This window comes from Ornithodoros turicata, chromosome 7 (genome assembly GCF_037126465.1).
Source record: "Ornithodoros turicata isolate Travis chromosome 7, ASM3712646v1, whole genome shotgun sequence".
Taxonomy (NCBI): domain Eukaryota; kingdom Metazoa; phylum Arthropoda; class Arachnida; order Ixodida; family Argasidae; genus Ornithodoros; species Ornithodoros turicata.
In genome coordinates this window covers 23368517-23383809 of record NC_088207.1, presented here as the reverse complement: position 1 = coordinate 23383809, position 15293 = coordinate 23368517, and the positions used below count along the sequence as shown (strand labels likewise).

Here is a 15293-nt window from a genome sequence, read left to right as displayed (position 1 = left end):
TAAAACTTCTCCCATAACATTATGCGGTTTCTCAAACACATAGCACGCTTTTTTCCAACAAAAATAAATCCTTGTCTGCATTTTCTAGCTAAAACGGCTGTCGAAGCGTCAGTCAATTTCCTAAGATAATTGACCCTACACTGGGCAACGTATAGACGGTAAGAAATCTAGCGAACCTGTATAGGGAAGTATGAAGAGAGGCTCTCGTCCTGAGGCAACTCTCTTCATACTGCACTGGGCAAGTGCTGTAAAGGGGCTAACGGAGACGCGAGTGGACACAAATTGTTCCAGCTCACAAAACGCAAACGACGAATTCCAGTCACAACATCGCACAGAGCTTGGTTCACGAATGAGTTCGCAGCTGCTGCACTGTTGACTCATCGAGGAACCAGTGAAACCCGGCTACCCGCCATCTTCAAGCACAGATACGTGAAGCCACGAAAAGCCGTAGCTGGAATCCACTGACAAGTACTAAGGCGCGTACGCGTCACACTGCAATATTTTTACCCGTGTACCTCAAAGCGTGCTCTGGAGGCTACGCCCTCGATACGCCCAAGTGAAGTGAAGTGAGTTGTGGGGAACTCACTAAATCTGTTAGTTCATTTCTGCAGAGTGACGAAAATATGCCGCGTGACAGCACATGAATGATACTAACTACAAGTGTCGCTCATTGTCGCGGTGGTGCTATCCCTCACAACAAGGTTCGAAGAAAGGGTTTTCCCATCTACTGCGTGGAATATCTCTCTCGGCGATGAACACACGAGAAGGAGAACGAGACGAGCACACACCGTCCGAAGGAAGCAAAAAGCGTGGCAGCACTTATTATTTGGAAATAAAGATGATGAAAGATGAAAGTCAACATAGAAGGGACAATCACATACAAGGCCTCAAGTTGCCTAAGAAAGTAACGATGAAAGATGAAAGTCACTGAAAAGGTTAGCCAGCTGTAGGACTCCAACCCACATCTTCTGGATTACCGGTCCAGGGCTCAACTGATTGTCCCTTCTATGTTTCCCTGTCGTATGAATGTGTGTATGAGCATGCAAAAAATGTAAGAGTGAAAGGAGGATGAGTGAGAGAGAGTGACTGGTTTGTCCCTTCAGATGACGGACCCTGGAAGTCGCTGAGAAGGCGTGTTTGCTTAGCTCAATTGATAGAGCCTACAGCTGGCTAACCTTTTCAATGACTTTCATCTTTCATCGTTAATCCATTAGGCAACTTGAGGCCTTGTATGTGATTGTCCCTTCTATGTTGTTCCAGCCTCAGAACATCAGTTCTCTCATGTTCAACATTTGCCGCTTGCGTCGATCGCTGTCGTATGAATGTGTGTGTGAGTGTGCAAACAATGTAAGAGTGAAAGGAGGATGAGTGAGAGAGAGTGACTGGTTTGTCCCTTCAGGTGACGGACCCTGGAAGGCGCTGAGAAGTCGTGTAAGCTTAGCTCAATTGGTAGAGCGCTGACCGGTAATCCAGAAGATGTGGGTTCGAGTCCTACAGCTGTCCCAACCTTTTCAATGACTTTCATCTTTCATCGTTAATTTCTTAGGCAACTTGAGGCCTTGTATGTGATTGTCGCTTCTATGTTGTTCCAGCCCCAGAACATCAGTTCTCTCATAAATATAGATGACCCCTTTTGCCTCCGCGATTTCTTCCTCCGTGTCCTCTCCCCTCCTATGGAGAATAGCAACGTTACAAGCGGTTACGTACCTTAGACGCCATATTTTGAGGTGTATCAAATACAAACAAGTCAGTATCGTTCAGTCTTTGAAAGTACGTCGACAGTGTTGCGCTATCCACACGAGATGACGTACCCGCAGCCTGGTAGAAACCGCACGCCTGCAAAGCATAAGAAGTGTAACACGTACTTGCAAAGACACAGGTAAGCAGTGGAGGTCAACATAGAGAACGCGCACGTAATAGCGCGTGTGTTACATAGAGTACCATGATGCGATATGTGATAAGAATAACACTCAGTGGCGGATTTAGAGGAGGGCAGACAGGGCACTTGCCCCGGGGCCCCCACCACAAAGGGACCCCACCAGTAAAGGTCTTGTCCAAGGGAAATCTGTTTTGCATGCCTGAAACGCATCCCTGAAACGGAAACTTGGTAAAAATCTGTCCTCCGTCCACGCATATCGACCCCAAATCTTTTTGCCCCCGGCGACGGGGGGGGGGGGGGGGGCGTCGTCTGATAGAGGTAGGTACGTTTCCAGAGCGGAAAAGCGCCTCTAGCGGGAGGAGTCGGAAACACGGTTGGTGGCTCGCGCGCCGCACGGTGTCTGCACATTTGGTCGAACGCCGTGTGATTGGATCGAGACATCTGATCGAACTCCGTTTGGTCGAAAGCCTTTTGACCGAAACTCGGTTGATCGACACTGATTGTTCGAAATACTTTTGTTCGAAGGGAGTTCAAAAGGAGTTCAGTGTGTTGTCCACACCTATTTTTCTGTAACTTTTGCCCAGTACTCTCTCTGAGCGTACGGAGCAGGCAACCAGTGTCCTCTGCTTTCTTTCTTCTTTTTCTTTTTTCTTTGCAGTTGAAGAGGGGAGACCACTGATTATTTTCATATCTTTGTCTTTTACGAACAGCACAGTTGAATAGAACAGTGCGGAACAATCCGGCCTCATGCCGGCAAGAAAATGGCCTCATGTTGAGCACAGCCGATAATCCGTGCTTCCTCTGGGCACCCTTCTCATTGCTGGCGGCATATTTAAAGGGAACGATCTGGAATGGGATAGCCATATGTGCGCGAAAGCCACTCGAAGTCTGTGGATGCTCAGAAGGAAATTTCGCCATGATCCAACGAAAGGTATTGAATTATCAGGCATATAAAACCTTCGTTCAACCTTGTTTAGAGTATGCATCTGCACTGAGGGTCCCTACACATGCACACTATCAAAAAAGAAGAAAAGGAAAGACAGTGCAAAGATCTGCTCCCCGGCTTATATTGGCTAGGTTTCGAAGGACTTTTTCGCTAACATGTATGTTGGAAGACGCAAATTTAGATTCACTTGAACATAGGCACAACGTAAATAAACCAAAACTCTTCTTTCTCCTATACACTCTTAAAAATGAACTTCACCTCATTGTACGCTCCTAGCCAACCATAATCTCGAATGATATCGTTATCTGACGTGATTTGTTGAGAACGGGAGGCGTACGCCTTTTCTGTGACAATTATGAACAGCATAAGTGTCACAAAAAAGGCGTACGCCTCCCGTTTCCATCAAATCAGGGCAGATAACGATATCATTCGAGATGATGGTTGGCTAAGAGCGTGCTATGCGGTGAAGTTCATTTCTAGGAGTGTATCAGATGTACCTACCAGAGAGTATGTAACGTTCATTGTAACGTTCATATGTAAAGTTCATTTTTAGGTGAGTGTACAATTGTCAGTTAAATACAAACATTAATAATACATTGCTAAAATTTGTCCACATTCGACGCGAATAAATCATCAAAAAATGTCATAGAATTATTTGAGTTATTTATAAAAATGTTTATTATTTGACAAAGTGCTGGGCATTAGGGGTGAAAAACATATGGCATGTTTAGTCACTATGTGTTAGAGCAGAAAAACCTATCAAGTTGTCGAACAGGCTAGGGTGAACAACCCAGGCTCTTGGACCGCTTTTTGGACGTGAAATAGTGGGTTAGCATGAGGAATGTGTTTACGGGCAAGTGGATTACACACGGCGGATGTTCCTTAAGATAACGGCAAAGAAATGTGACACGAGGTCCGTGAAGGCCTAGTACACTTTTACAAGGCAGCAGTCGTACCAGGCACCTTAAACATCTCTAGTGTTTCTCTACACAGAATGGGTAGGGTGTGTGCCCTTTCAGCGGTACAAGGATGGCTTTTATGTGGTTGACAAGCAAAAACAACCCATGAAGCTGAAGATAAGAAGACTAAAATAAGGCAGCTAAGAACTACATGCACTTGTACAACCAACGGCAGCGCATCGTTGGGGCATTTTTCGCACGGAATACGGGAACCAAGGGCGCCCCTGATGTGCTATTCTGACCACCGAGAGCCACCAAAGATGATGGCGGCGGCGCGGCGCAGCTCGCGCATGCGTCGCACATCCAACTGAAAAAGGTCCATTCCGTTTAGCTATACTCTTGCATTTCGACGAAATCTAATACGGTGACGGACACTATACACTGTCGGCCAACCGTGTTTGTGGGTACTTCATTGTCTACAGCGAAGCAGACGGCTGTCCGTGAATAACCATACTTCTGCAAAGAGTGCCTCAGGAAGGCCACAGAGGGATAGGCTCCTGTGCTCTTCGATACTTTGACAATTGAGTGTTTGTTGCGTGCCTACACTGTTGGATCTGGAGCATGGTTCCCGATGGAGTTTTAATACGACTTCATGAGGGAGGTCAGTAGTGTATGTGTTGGTCATGGTGTTTCCTTTTTCCTTTTTCTTTTTTTTTTGCATGACAAAGTTATGCAGAATTATGTAGTGTGACTCAATGGGCCTTCTGTATTTTGTGTACACTCTTAGGTGATCTGGAGCAAGAGTTCTGCGTAATCTGTTTTGTGTACGTTCTGCATTTACTGTTTGGACTTTCTTACTACCAGTCATTCTACCTTCACTAAATCCGAGTTGCACCAGTTTGTTGTGTTATTTCAATATATAATTCTGGAGAGATTGTTATATTGAAGCACTGACATCAAATGTGTGCACTCTTAAAAATGAACTTCATCGCATTGCACGCTACCAGCCAACAATCATCTCGAATGATATCGTTATCTGCCCTAATTTGTTGAAAACGGGAGGCGTACGCCTTTTTTGTGACAATTATGAACAGCATAAGCGTCACAAAAAAGGCGTACGCCTCCCGTTTTCAATAAATCAGGACAGATAACGATATCATTCCAGATGATGGTTGGCTAGGAGCGTGCTATGCGGTGAAGTTCATTTCTAAGAGTGTGGGATTTATGGTTCGTATCTTCAAGCAGAAGCTATCTAGGAGGGGATGTCCAAGTGGACGGCGTTAAGTCTCAAAACCAAAGGTAAACTCGCTCTTGGAAACTCATTTATTCAGGCTCTAACAATTCAACTGGACGTATAACCGCATGGCAGTGTACGTCATATATTGGAAATTCATAACTAGGCTGCATTTCACAGTACAGTTCGTTAAATATGAAGACAGTGAACTAGTTGCTTTGTCGCTAAAATGTCGTTGGTTAATGCCATGGAGGTAAGGTTAACGCACGGATGAGCGTGCCGCCGGCGATGTTGCCGCCGGGTCGCCGATTCAAGTCGCCGCCGCCGCCGACAAAAACGGCATCTCTACCTTTGGCAAGCATATATAGATGGGGGGATGTCAGTTGCCCATTGGCGAGAAGAAAGCAGTGCAACTAAACGTCGAACAGCGGAACGACGACCTTCTCTAAGCAGTGGAATGCTCGTCCCTGCCCGGAGCTGCTTCTACTGCGCTGTTTCTATTGATTCCTCGCGACACTACACAATGGTCTCAAACCAACTGGAGAACTAACTAGCTTGTGTCCTGCATCGTACGCATGCTAGTAGTGGCCACCACAAAAGCAGCCGCCGCTGCGACTTTACGTGCATGTGCCTTTCCAAACACATTGTAAAAATTGATCGCAGCACATAGTTATGCGCCTCCAAAAGAAAATGTAAACTCAGTCCGCATGCGAGCAATTTTTTGGTAAGCGGTAATTTCACTATTGTGTTTTGCATAGGCATACAGGGTGTTACCCTATAAAAGTCTACCCGTGCCGCCATGCCGTACTCGGCAATTACTCAATGCAGGTGGCACATTGTGCGGTCTTCATATAAAGCTCATAAGGACATTTAATCTTGGTAAATTTCGAAGTGATTGAGTGCCGCAGCACGAAGTTATAACTCGAAACGTGCAATTCCCGTAGTCAAAACAATCAAGATGGCGGCGTTGAGAACAGCAGTTGACATGCTGCTCCCCAGACGGCGACATGTCGCATATCCTGCCAGCCGGATGGAACTGCAGTTTTCATTTCGCTTTCGTGTAACTGTCGTATTTTGCTCAGAAGTAAGCAACGTGTGGAACGAAAATGCCGACGTACTCAGCAGACGACACCCAAAAGAGATGTTTGCTTACTGAAAGGCAGTGAAATAACATAACGCGGGGACGTCTCTGCCTGGATGGACGGATGGATGGATTGCAGAGCGACACGTCGCCGTCTGGGAATCTGTGTCACAACTGCGATGCACAACACCGCCATCTTGGCTGTTTTGACTACGGGAACCTCACGTTTTTCGCTATAACTTTGCGTTACGGCGCTCAATCACTTCGATATTTACCATGATGGAATGTCCTTACGAGTTTTAGACGTAGGCAACACATCGTACCACCTGCATTGAGTAATTGGCGAGCATGGCATGCCGGCGCGGGTAGACTTTTATAGGGTAACACCCTGTACATTACCACTGCGATTACAGATTAGTGCCGCGCAGCGTGCCCCGGTACAGAGTTCTCGAAAATGAAGCAGAGCGTCCGGACATTCCACCAACGGCTGCAAGACCTGCCGTGCAAGATATAGGTATGTATATAGGTGCCCACGCCTTGACCCACTTGGCCTTCACAGTACCGTTGATGGTACTGTGAATATCATTTGTACCACAATCCGAGTAATTTCGATGTTCTCAACGTTACTAGCCATAACGTAGGTGCATATATAGGTGTCCATGCCTTTACTCACTTGGCATTCACAGTGCCGTTGGTGTTACTGTGAATATTATTTGTACCACAATCCGAGTAATTTCCAAGTTCTCAACGTTACAAGCCATAACGTACGCGCATATATAGGTGTCCGTGCCTTTACCCACTTGGCATTCACAGTAGCGTTGGTGTTACTGTAAATATTATTTGCACCACAATCCAAGTAATTTCCAGGTTCTCAACGTTACTAGCCATCTAAAAAGCACATGGCAGTGAACGAAAAACGGAACCAAACTTGGAGGGACCTATAGGTGGCGTGCATATGACGTCACACCATAGCTTTACCCGTGCTTTTTCCCTCTTTCTGGTGAACCAGCGCACGTCAATGCACCCCACCTATACCACGGCGGCGATATCGACGTTTCAAAGCTATATAGTGCCTCGTGCCATAGGACGACGTCTGTGAATATATTCTATACAACACTATAAGAAAAAAAGAAGTGGAATGGAGAGTAATTGCAGCTTCTAGTCCCCTAGACAGCAATTACTCTCCATTTTAGTTCATAAACACCAACATTTACTGCCCAGGACTGCAAATTGGCACTGAACTTCACAAATGGTCTTCCGAATGCAGCAGTCTACGTAAATATGCGCTCTTGGTCCATTTGATGACATAAGGCTGCTATAACTCAGCCAACTTGAGAGTTTCCCGCCCACACAGAGTAAGAAACCGCGTTTCTTTCTTTGCAAATTGGGCTGATGTATATGTCGCAAACTTTTATATCACTCGATATATCACGTTTGACGGTTTCATTCAAAGTGTTTTCATGCAAGCACACGAATTACGTACCTGGGACTCTCAGAGCAGAGCGTGAAATACAGTCTCCACTCTCTGCATTTAGTCTACAAAAGGAAGGTCTACTCCTTTTTTGAAGAAGTATGCGCAGTCTATGCATGCAATGGTGGAGGCGACGCCTTGTGAAACCTTCAGAAAGACTTACTGTAGTTCGATCCTGGTAGTGCCGCTCTTTAGCCACTGTGCCGTCTCTGGTATCTTTCGTCAATGGAATTTTGTCGTCCGCTATAAACTGTAGCGCCTTTGCATCAAATGCGAGGAAGGGTTTCACGGATAACATGTTCAAGTTCGTGAGAAGATTCAATACGCCTTCCTGAAAATAATGAAGGAGAAGGAGATTCAAGAATGAAAACGAACAACCAAATAGTGCCGGTATACACAACACGGTTCACGTAAATTTCCGCGCCTCAGTCCCGAATATAAGCCTGACATCACTTACATAGTTTGGATATCTCAAGGTGATGTCGTTACTCCAAGGCGCCACTGATGTTACCACATATTGTGCTCCACTTTTCAAGGCTGAATCTACGACGGGGTTGAGCACGAGTGCGTCTACTACACCGGTACTGCAGAAAGATTGTTTTGTTGTTGTTAGACCATGCAGTACCCGCAACCAATCAATGAAGTGTACTTTTATCGCTCTACTACGTCACTTGTGGTGGGAAAATGTAAACCCGAGGTACTCTGTACTCTCGAACGGCAAACTGGGATGGGTTGACAGAAGAGCATGTGTTCCGAAGAGAAATAATAATGACAGTAGAAAGAAATGATAACGATAAAATAACCGCATATATATATAAGAACAGGAGAAGTGCGCTAATTGAGGACGGGCGCATAATCATGAATCTTGTAACTTCCACACTGCGGTGTCGTGGACAGAGGGTGGGTTTGGGTGGTTCAAACCCCACCTGAAACCGTACTTTTGGTAGTGCATTTGGGAGAGAGAAAATAGGGTCCTCCTCCCCCATGTAAAGTTCCCATCGTACCCCCCCCCCCCGAAATATTTCTCGGGCTGCGCTACTGGCCCACTCATTGTCGCATCACGCACGAAAAAAAAGGAGTAAAACGGGGAGCAATTGCAACGTCTACTCCCCTAGTCTGCAATTACTCCTCATTTTAGTCCCCTAACCCGACATTTAGTCCCGACATTTACTCCCAAGGACTGCAAATTGTCACTAAACTTTGCGAATGGTCTCGTGAATGCAATAGTCTAGGTAAATATGTGCCCTTGGTCAATTTGAACGACGTAAGGCTGTATAACTCAGACAATGTAGCAATTTTCCAGCCACACAGAGTAAGAAATAGTTAGCGCATCTTCTTCGCAAATTGTGCCCTACTATGGCGCAATATTTTATATCACTCGATATATCACGGTTGACGATTTGCTTCAAAGTATTTTCATGCATGCACACCAATTATGTACCTGGGACTCTTACAACAGCGCGTGAAATGCAGTCTCCACCCTGTGACATTCATTTACTCCCGTGCATTTACTCCCGAAAGGGACTATTTTTTGTGGCAATGCATTTAGTCCCCAAAAGGAGTAAAAGTACTCCTTTTTTTCTTAGAGTGCGGGCGCCACTATGACAGTAACCGCGACGTAACTATCGTGCTGCCAGATTGTCTCCTCGTCGCATAAAAATAATTCTGGAAAACCTCGTATAATCTTTTGAGACCTGTGGTTGGAGATTACAAGCGACGTCTAGCCGCAACTCCGCGGCGGCAATATGCTTCCGCGAACTGGTATGAATGAAGAAAAGAGCAAGTCACTGAAAAGGTTAGCCAGCTGGAGGTCTCGAACCCACATCTTGTTCATCGAACCCGTTCATTGTTCATATAGGCACTTGAGGCATTGTGTGTGTCTGTCCCTTCCTCTGTGTTCCAGCCTCAGAACAACAATTTCAATCGTGGTATGAATATTAGGTTACTTAAAGTGTAGGCGATATTTTATTGTTAGAGATTCTATTCCAAATGACGTGGCTTGTTCGTAACGCATAATTGTTCCACAACACCACATAGTTGTTCCACATTGTTGTTGTTGGTAAAGATAATTTACAATTGCCGAGAAAATGAGTTCTCACTTTTCTCTGCTGTAGCTCATGGAAGTCCCCTGATTACGCTGCACGTCTACTGCTATGGAAACAGCCAATAAAAATGCGATGCCGTCCGACATCGTGTAGGAACGGAAAGCGGTGTGTACGTTGAAGTTGAGCTCTGTGGACATGGAACTGGGACAGAGCACTCCTCAACGTCACTATATAGCTGAGTGCCAGGTTGCTTCTTGATGCTCGTCAAATGTAACGCGCTCGATCTGCCCAGTAACAACGGTTCATTGGCGCTCACATTAAATAACAAAGTCTTACAGTCAACAGTCGTGGACGAAAAAAAAAAGTTTTATTAGCCGGTCGCTCCAGGAACAGTAGCGAGCCCATCATATCCAGGTGGCTACATCGGAAGATATGGTCAGATCTGGCCGAGCCTAGGCGAACGCACACACGGATAACGAGCTGTTACGGCCTGTTCAACTGAGAATAAATTTTAATTTCAGATTTACGTTTAGTTTTCACTTGCAATACTTTGCGATACCATGCGTATTCTGAAATTTCATTAGAATTTAACGAGTTCCCCAAAGTAGTTAGTTTGCTATACAGACATACGGCGTTCTTCTTAATGATATTATAAATTAATTTGAGAATAGCATGTACCATTGGTCTCCATTACACCCGTTGGCATCCCACTTATTGTATTGGTGGCTCTGCAACATGTTGGATCCCAATAAATGAATTGGAAATCCCATTCTCATTAATACATAATAGGCCAATTCCTCCATTTTAAAATGTTGCAATGTGAGCTCTGTGAAACGTAACAGAAATGTTCTGAGGGAATATTTAGCCAACGTTTCTGATGCAACGTAGCGGTGTTGTTTCGTTATGTTGAAAACGTAACGTTTATAAAGCAACGTACCAGCAATGTCTCTTTTTTGTTGAACATGTAACGTTTCCAGAAGAACGTTGCAATAACGTCATTCTTTGTTGGAAACGTTGCTCTCACGTCGGACACATTCAGGCAACGTTGCTGCAAATTTTTGTGCTACCTGGAGTTAGGCCACACTGGTTACCACGTGCTCAAAACATGTATGACAACATGTCTTCAAACGTGTATGGCGTATGCATAATACTCGGTCACACTGGTTATACAAATGTGTTTTAAAACATATTTTACCGGTGTAGAAGCACTGTGACCAGCATTGTGTTTAGGGGACGTTTGTTATGCATGTTCGTCATACATGTGTGATGGGTATTCGTGTATAATATATAATGTGTAACCAGTGTGATGCCGGCCTTAGGCCGGAATCACACTGCTTATACATTATACACGAACGCTTCCTTGCGCTTCCTACCTTCCACTTCACTTTCGATTTTCCTTGATTTTCAAGTACCGTATTTTCACGCGTATTAGTCGCGCCGCAGATAAGCCGCAGGAGTCGTTTTTAGATACATTTTGAAATTTTTTTTGCAGATAAGCCGCACTCGCAGATAAGCCGCGGGTAATACGACGCGACTGCTTTGTGCGCTAAACCAGTGATGCACATACAAAATCAATAGAGACTTTATCGCTATGAAAACGGGTATCATTTATTCGACAGAAAAAAGGCTAACATCAGAAATATTACAGAGCGGCTCACTAAGACATGTTCCAGAAGACATGATTCACTGTCACCCCTTTTGTTAAAGCTGCGTGGGGGAATGTATCCGGAAGGTAAGACCACTCGAATATGGACTCGTCCCTGTTCGGTATTGTTCGTGCAATGGCAGGGCGGTCCTGTTCCGAAAAACATGACGCACTGTCTGCTCTTTCGTTTCATCCAGGGTATTGGGAAAATACCCAGGGAAAGATAGTCATCAGATAAGCCGCACCCGCGCATAAGCCGCAGAGCGTCCGTGAAAACAAAAAATCTCGCATAAGCCGCGGCTAATACGCGTGAAAATACGGTAGTCGGAAAAACAGCGAAGACAACGAAGTAAAAGGTGCGAGGGACTGTTTCCTTCTTCATCAGGAAATAGCCCTGGGGATTGAAGTAGAGCCCTGCACCATCCGCGAATGGAAGCGGATATCCGCGGATATCCGCAAGATAATTGCGGATTCGGATGAAACTTTAGCACTTTCTGCGGTGTGCGGTCGGATGCGGATGGCTCGAGGTCGGATGCGGATGCGAAGGCAGCGGATCGGTAGCGGATCAGATGCGGGTATACCGCGTACTGTAATTTTTCCACCAGCAATTTATTTGTATTGTGTGCCGACAGCGAGCGCATGCTCGGGTTCACCTTTGACCATGCACGGCCAAGACGGGAGAGGAGGCATTCTGGCGTCTGGGAACCACGCGAGCACCGGCGACGTAGCGTTCCACGCGTTCCAGAAGTCTCTCCATATCGCGTTTGTTGAAAGGTTTACCTCTGCTTGTCGTCGTGAGTCCTTCCGTGACAGAATGGAGGCATCCGAAATTATACCAACACGCTTCCGGCGGTCTTTACGCGTCCTTCGAAGCGTGCGGATTTTGCGGTTCGGATGCGGATGTTGCGTTTTGCTCAGCGGATCGGATGCGGATATAAACGGTTGTGTATGCTGCGGATGCGGATCGGGTGCGGTAACGTGTGCGCGGATGCGGGTCGGATGCGGATGCCAAAAATCTCATCCGCGCAGGGCTCTAGATTGAAGGCGCACTCCTTTGCTGTGTAGACACGATGGCAATTAAACATTGAGGTTTGTTTTGGGGGTTTTCGTTTCGTCCGTCTGGTTTGCCTCCTCCATAAAAACGCCCGCTGGAAAAAGTGCCTTGGCGTCGGCTGCTCTGACGTACCATTACAGGTTGGCAAGCGTAAGGCTTGGGGTCGTGGCCGGCAGTAGAGCCCTGCACCATCCGCGGATATCCGCTTGCGGATTCGGATGAAAATTTTGCACTGTTTCCAGTGTGTGGATCGGATGCGGATGGCTCAGGGTCGGATGCGAATATACCGCGTGGTGTAATTTCTCCACCAACAATTTATTTGCATTGCGGGCCGACAGCGAGCGCATGCTCGGGTTCACTTTTGACCAAGCACGGCCAAGACGGCAGAGGAGGCATTCTGGCGTCTCGGACCAGACTTTGAGGTAACTCGTTACAAGTAACTCGTAACTGTTACTAAGTTCTTATTTTTTTTTTGTAACTTGTAACTTAACTCGGTACTTTTGCGCCGTGGTAACTTTCAGAGGAACTCGTTCCATTTTCAGGTAACTTTCCCAAAGTAACAAGTTCCAAGTTACTTTTAACTCGCTTTTCACTCACGCCCATATATTTTCTTGCTTTCTCTCCCGTTCCTTCATGGCATTTTTTGCCATAAAACGTGATATTCAACCAATGACAGTATTTTATTCAGGAAGTAAGAATTGCTGCCACTGAAATGAAGCTGAACCATTGTGCGCCCACAGGAGTAAGATGCAAAGCGTTCGAATAGGCCTCTACCAGAAAAACGCCATCATGACATTGGTAGACAGACTGAAACCGAAACAAATCAGAAGGAGAGAGCTGGGTTCCACGAACGGGCACTTGTTCGCTGCCAGAAGTTCGCGTCCCTTTAAAGGGACGGTCTCGTACAGCCCGAGGGATTCCGAAACTTAGCCAAGACCATCTTCACGAGTACTGTACACATACAACCATTCATAATTTCATTCATAATAACCAAGCCGTTTTCGAGGAATTTGTCGAATGTGTCGCAATAGCAGACGACGAAACTCACTCTCAAAGTCACTCGAAAGTCACGTGTTTTCTTTACGCGAGTATTGAATGCGGTTTTCGAAGAAGCACGTACCCCTGCTCCATGTACGTCGTCAGCGACACTTCATTTCGAAACATGAACAGTGTGCAACGGGGAATGTAATGGAAGCGCGCGTAATATATTTCTGGTCGGAGCTGTAATGCGAGCGGGTGACTTCAGATTTGTGATTGTGGGTGGGGTTGTCCTGCGATTTTTAACTTGTCTCTGAGAATTAACACAGTTATTTTAAACCAGCATGTGGGCCACTTCTTGGAATGTGCGCTTTTCGCATGAGAACTGAAAGAAAATGTACGAGAGTTGCCGCGGCCCCCAGTCACTTCTGAAAGTCTTCTGACGACGGGGTACTAGCGCGCGCAAAAACAGACGATTTCTGCATCCAATCACGGACTTTTCCGCAGAGCGACGTATAGCCGTTCTTATTGTTGCCAACACAGACCGTGTCATGCTCCGCAAACTTTATCAATTTAATTCGGTTATTTAATAACCGTGACGTGCTTTGTCGGGCAAATTCGCAGTATTCCATTTTCAATAAAGCACAATCGAATGGTACACTTTATGAGAGAGACAGGGGTACGAGACCATCCCTTTGAAGGACCATATCGTAATCCCCTAAAGACCGTGGCTTTCGCGAGCAACCTTGTTCACCTCTAGCTTCGAGCGTAGTTCAAGTGTACCAAATTTTGGCGCTGTCGATCACTATGACGTAATTTGTTTACAAACAGGGAGGGGTCTATTGTTGGACATAAACAAAAAACGATCTAAGCGTATTGCACTCCTCCGCAGGCAAGGTCTAACTCAGCTGCTCACGCGCACTGCACCTGCGTAATGTTTTTTTGTCCGAAGTAACTTGGAAGTAACTCATTTTTTTAAGTAACTCAGTAACTTCGAGTTACATTTCAGGCTGAAAAACTTCGTTATTAACTTAGTTACATTTTGCACGCGGCAACTTAACTTGTCACGAGTTCTTTCTGACGGGTAACGTCTCAATCTATGTGTCTCGAACCACGCGAGCACCGGCGAGGTAGCGTTCCACGCGTTCCACAAGTCCCTCCATATCGCGTTTGTTGAAAGGTTTACCTTTGCTTGTCGTCGTGGGACCTTCCGTGACAGCATCGATTCATCCGACATTATACCAACATGCTTCCGGCGGCCTTTACGCGTCCTTCGAAACGTGCGGATTTTACGGATCGGATGCGGATGGTGCGCTTTGCTCAGCGGATCGGATGCGGATGTAAACTGTTGTGAATGCTGCGGATGCGGGTGTGATGCGGATAACGTGTGCGCGGATGCGGGTCGGATGAGGATGAGGATGCCAAAAATGTCATCCGCGCAGGGCTCTAGCTGGCAGGGGAGCTGCGCCATGACACGTCACTGATCTGGTGCATGGAATGTGACGTCCACGAATGATTGAAGTCGCCTGTATGCGAGTGGGATCTGCTTCGCGGTATGACGTGAACGGTGCAGAGATGAACTTGACGAGTGGAGGAAGCCGTCGTAACACGTGCACAGGTCAGCAACATGCCCGAGGAAACGACTTAGCACCTACCAAGGTTCGCCAAGGTTCATGTAGATCACGGCACGTGGATAAACACAGGGGTCGAAACCGTACCTGAACCGAACCGTAAACATTTTTCCTATGCGGTAACCGGTTCGCAGGATGGCAAAAACGACTTCCCACTTGACTGCCGCGCACCGGCATCCTGCATCGCTCGGAATCTTGCAGAGTTCGTAGAGCGGACAAATTGATAAACCAAGAAGTGGTGAGTCCATTCACCTCCTACAGCCTCACCTCCAAAAGGTTCACGACGTCCCTGTACATTTTGCTGGCTCGAAGTTAAAAAAGAAGAAAGAAAAAGATGTGCTACACGACAGCTAAACTTTGCATTGTTGCCTGGGCTGCTTGCATTCATTCAGCGTCGCAGTGTGAAGGCGACGTAAATATTAATAGCTCA

At 46.2% G+C, this 15293-nt stretch overlaps 1 protein-coding gene across 1 annotated transcript in view; it reads right to left on the bottom strand.

Annotated features, from left to right (window-relative positions):
- LOC135399697 (uncharacterized) overlaps positions 1 to 15293 on the bottom strand; it is a 65096-nt gene that overhangs the window by 12531 nt on the left and 37272 nt on the right. Inside the window, exons 8-10 of the mRNA XM_064631429.1 lie at positions 7968 to 8094; positions 7674 to 7841; positions 1708 to 1836 (exon numbers count right to left, since the gene is read on the bottom strand). Of these exons, the coding sequence (XP_064487499.1) occupies positions 1708 to 1836; positions 7674 to 7841; positions 7968 to 8094 (424 nt within the window). The remainder of the gene's footprint in view (positions 1 to 1707; positions 1837 to 7673; positions 7842 to 7967; positions 8095 to 15293) is intronic.